We start from the raw sequence: 5141 nt of genomic DNA, 5'->3' as shown, positions 1-5141 counted from the left end.
ATTCAAAGAAATACTCAGAATAGTTCTAAAATAGTTAATTAGACCTAATGAAGACAGGTGCTGTCTAGTAGGATTCCCAAGATTAAGAATTCAAAGAAATACTAAGAATAGTTCTAAAATAGTTAATTAGACCTAATGAAGACAGGTGCTGTCTAGTAGGATTCCCAAGATTAAGAATTCAAAGAAATACTAAGAATAGTTCTAAAATAGTTAATTAGACCTAATGAAGACAGGTGCTGTCTAGTAGGATTCCCAAGATTAAGAATTCAAAGAAATACTAAGAATAGTTCTAAAAAAACCAAAAAAAACACCTTTTTTCCAAAATTTAAACAATCAGAATTTGTTTCAAGATACACAAAACAGTATCAGTCATTTCCCGTGTAAAGTTTTTCAACCACAATTGCTGCTATGAAAAAATTTTGAAACAAATTATTCCTTACATCAATGCACTTTGATTTAATATTCAATCCTTCTTTATTCCTCGGAACAACCATTCTTGTATTGTGGTAGTAATTGTCAAACTTAAATGTTCAATTATTTCAGAATATATTTTAATATGTTGCCTGCTTTCTTCTTCCATCACAACTGGTTAGATAGTTAATATTAGAAAAAAAATTATGTTTTTTGTTTCAGAAAAATATATAAATACCCATTTCTTACACCTACTTTAAAAGAAATGTAGTATTTCAGTGCTGTAAATGGTCAGTTATTTTTTATTTAGAAATGAATATAATGTCATGTAACTTACATTAAACCTGATATTAATGAAATGATGCTGATATCTTGTAAAAATATTATGTGTAGTCTTTGAACTAACAAGTATTATATACATAAAAAACAGTTATATGTTAGTACGAGATAATTCAACTTCACAAATTCTTGTAATATGAGCCGATGTTACTTAATTAATACAATAATTATTGTTACTTATTATTTCCATTTCCCCTTTCAAAACACATAACAAAGACTGCACAGTATTTAAGACAGAGATGAAATATTACAGGATAATTTAAACCTTACTGTATAATATTGACTGTACACCTTACAAAGTCTGCTTAACTTATAATATTGAGAAACCTCTAGATGACTTCTACTGATCTTCTTTTTGTAAACTTTGACTGTTTACTGTTTCTGTTGCTCACGTCAGAAGGTGTCAAATTCATTTTCCTCAGTAGCTGTAATCGTCAAGCACGGGTGTGACATAATGTTGTTGTGCATCAACGTGTGATTACCACACCACCGTACTATAACTTTTATTGTTCCATCTAAGAAGTTAGAGCCCACCAAATTTGGAGTTCTTACCTTCCTGCCAGCTGTGATCAATATGGCGGCCATTACTAACTGTTCCATTCGTTACCATGGTAACTGGGTGATTGTTCACAAATACTTTTGGTTTGTTTGCCATAACTTGTGATGAAGTAGCACTTCCTGAAGAGCTGGCTAGAATGATATGTGAATGATGGTGACCTGTAAGAATAAGTTTGTCAGCTAATCAATTGTATAAGTGAATCACAATACAATAAAAAACAACAACACAGTTCTACAACTGTATATTAAGAATTATCTTTACTCTACTGCTCCCTAAAAATAAGTGATAAAATACCTCAATTCTCGGAGCTGGTGTTAACCCAAAATATTCATATTTAATCTTACAAAATATTATGGTTTCCTGCAAAGTTTACGGTTCTAAACTTGCAAAATAAGAGAGTTTACAAATCAGATGCATGTGATCATCAAGTATTTCATAATAATTTGGTATGAAACGTTACATGTCAAAAGTTTGATGTACAAAACTTGTCACAACTTTCCTCAAACACCTGTTTTTTTTTACACCTGTATTGGGTAAATGGTTCATTTTTCATATAAAACATGTTAAGAATGTTTATATCAAAATGTTTAAGTTGTGTTTAATTCTGATATTTAGCATAAACTATGTCCTCTCACTAAAATCTTCTGTCGAGAAACATTTCAAGTTTTTGTTAGTTCCCAGGAAACTTTAGCAAAGCCTGTTTTTCAGTCCCCAGATCATTATTATACTTTAGACTTTAACATTTAAAAACCAGAGAATATTAAAATAAAAAAAGGTTATATGTTTGTTTTGAATACCTACATATATTACATAAACTATTTTAAAATTTCATTAACTTTTAACCATATTAATACAATGCAAGAAAATAAACATTACATTTACGTACAAAGTAAACCCTCATTAGTCCAGACACTGACAATCAATACAGTGCAAGAAAATAAACCCAATTACATTTGTGTATACAGTGAACCCTTGTTAGTCCAGAAACTGACAATCCAGATGACTGTTGATGCAGATAAATCTTCACAACAGGAAACTTAATCAATAATCCATATATTCGTGTTCTCAATCCAAACAGCTATTACTTATAACAAACACATATTTTCTATGATTGAATTATTCTGTAATCTGTACATGATTCCACAAGATTCAAGTAGAGGTAAATCAGAACAGTAAACAAGGTGATAAGTACTGACCACAAAACACCTGCAATAACTACCAGTTTACAACAGTTTTTCTGACAATGACCGTCACTTGAACTGGGTACCTGTCACATCAAGTCACAGTGAAATAACAGCATCATTAAAATGTTTGTTTATACAAGAAAGCAAATCTAAATGCAAGCTTTGATACCATTAGTAAGCATTTCAACGTAGAAAGCAATGTTCTCACGGGCGAGTTAACCACAGCTGAAATTCTTCATGGCACAGAAAAATGGATAAATATTCCAGAAGGTTCAGGTTAACAAGTAAGGGCAAGACAGAGCATGCAAACATGGAGCAGGTCCAGGTTAACAAGCAAGGGCAAGACAGAGCATGCAAACATGGAGCAGGCAGGTTAACAAGTAAGGGCAAGACAGCATGCAAACATGGAGCAGGCAGGTTAATAAGTAAGGGTAAGACAGAGCATGCAAACATGGAGCAGGTCCAGGTTAACAAGTAAGGGCAAGACAGCATGCAAACATGGAGCAGGTTCAGGTTAACAAGTAAGGGCAAGACAGAGCATGCAAACATAGAGCAGGTTCAGTTTAACATATAAGGGCAAGACAGAGGATGGAAACATAGAGCAGCCAAGGTAACAAGTAAAGGCAAGACAGCATGCAAACATGGAGCAGGCAGGTTAACAAGTAAAAGCAAGACAGAGCATGCAAACATGGAGCAGGCAGGTTAACAAGTAAAAGCAAGACAGAGCATGCAAACATGGAACAGGTCCAGGTTAACAAGTACAGGCAAGACAGAGCATGCAAACATGGAGCAGGTCCAGGTTAACAAGTATGGGCAAGACAGATCATGCAAACATGGAGCAAGGTCTGTATCCTTGGTTGTGTGATAATACATCAAGAAATGTACGTGTTAATGAGAACATGCTTGTTGAGAAAGCTGATCAACTTGGAGGACATCTTGGTGTAACAGTTCAAAGGACATTTTGAAATACAGAAGATGAAGTTGGAAGGAGGTGGAGTAGGTAATAATGACGTTATGTCAGCTGATCATCAACTCAGCAGAGCCAGTTGGTCAAGATGTATCAGATGAAGAAACTATTTTCATCGTATCTTTTCAAGAGTGTGGTGATAGCGTATACGATGTTGAAAGTGATCCGTCAGTCTAGCCAATCAGTCTGAATAGAGCACAATCTAGCCTTAAAAAAAATTCATCACATGGTTCATACAAAACAGTGATTTATGGGAAAATGATGACATAATGTGTTACTTTCTTAAAGCCTTTGAGAAGCTTCACAAAGAAAACCTTTCAGCTGTGAATACAGCTGCTTTCTTGTTTATCAGTTAGATGCCCACCCTTAGTAGTTTGCACTGTTACATTTGTTAATCAGGAACTCTGCTGTTAATAGTGTCCACTGTAATCAGAGTGACTGATTCAACTATCCTGATGTCTTAGTAATTTGGAAGAAATAGTTATGTACAAATAAATTCTGATTAATGAGGTGTCACTGTATGTGACGGTTGCATGAGTATGTGTCACTGCGTGTAACAGTTACACGAGTATTTCTTTCAGTAACTTTTATTTCTGATTTAATTTTGTTTTTATCTAAATGTAGATATGATTAAAACATTTTTACAGATAAACTTTTACGAAGTGGAAACACTCAGAATAAATTTCCAGAGTAAGAAACATCATTTATGACACGTGTTCACAAACTGAAAGGTTTTACTTTGTAGCACTTAAAATCTTCACAGCTGTGCTGATGAAGGAACAGCTACATACGTTTCCAGCCACAGCTGTGCTGATGAAGGAACCATTGCACACATTTGCAGACACAACCGTGCTGATGAGGAGCTGCTACACATTTGCAGACACAGCTGTGCTGATGAAGGTACAGCTACATATGTTTCCAGACACAGCTTTGCTGATGAAGGAACTGCTACACGTTTGCAGACACAGCTGTGCTGATGAAGAAGCTGCTATATATATTTGCAGTCACAGCTGTGCTGATGAAGAAGCTGCTATATACGTTTGCAAACACAGCTGTGCTGATAAAGGAACTGCTACACATTTGCAGACACAGCTGTGCTGATGAAGAAGCTGCTATATATACGTTTGTAGACACAGCTGTGCTGATGAACAAACTGCTACACATTTGCAGACACAACTGTGCTGATGAACAAACTGCTACACATTTGCAGACACAACTGTGCTGATGAACAAACTGCTACACATTTGCAGACACAACTGTGCTGATGAACAAACTGCTACACATTTGCAGACACAGCTGTGTTGATGAAAAGAGCTGCTACATACATTTGCAGACACAGCTGTGCTGATGAAGGAACTGCTACACATTTGCAGACACAACTGTGCTGATGAAGGAACTGCTGCACATGTTTGTAGACACAGCTGTGCTGATGAAGGAACTGCTAAATGTTTGCAGACACAGCTGTGCTGATGAAAGAACAGTTACATATGTTTCCAGACACAGCTGTGTTGATGAAAAGAGCTGCTACATACATTTGCAGACACAACTGTGCTGATGAACGAACTGCTACATGTTTGCAGACACAACTGTGCTGATGAAGGAACAGCTACATATGTTTGCAGACACAGCTGTGCTGATGAAGGAACTGCTGCACATGTTTGTAGACACAGCTGTGCTGATG

The 5141-nt window shown here is 35.7% G+C and overlaps 1 protein-coding gene across 1 annotated transcript in view; it reads right to left on the bottom strand.

Moving 5' to 3' along the window:
• Positions 1-838: 838 nt before the first annotated feature.
• The window catches only part of LOC106476601 (forkhead box protein K1-like), a 10851-nt gene continuing 6548 nt past the window's right edge, over positions 839-5141 (bottom strand). The window contains exon 6 of the mRNA XM_022380413.1: positions 839-1467. Within this exon, the coding sequence (XP_022236121.1) occupies positions 1274-1467 (194 nt within the window). The 3' untranslated portion in view covers positions 839-1273. The remainder of the gene's footprint in view (positions 1468-5141) is intronic.

This window comes from Limulus polyphemus, unplaced genomic scaffold, assembly GCF_000517525.1.
Source record: "Limulus polyphemus unplaced genomic scaffold, Limulus_polyphemus-2.1.2 Scaffold10996, whole genome shotgun sequence".
Taxonomy (NCBI): domain Eukaryota; kingdom Metazoa; phylum Arthropoda; class Merostomata; order Xiphosura; family Limulidae; genus Limulus; species Limulus polyphemus.
Note: the sequence above shows the minus strand (reverse complement) of the source record. Positions and strands in the feature narration are given on the sequence as shown.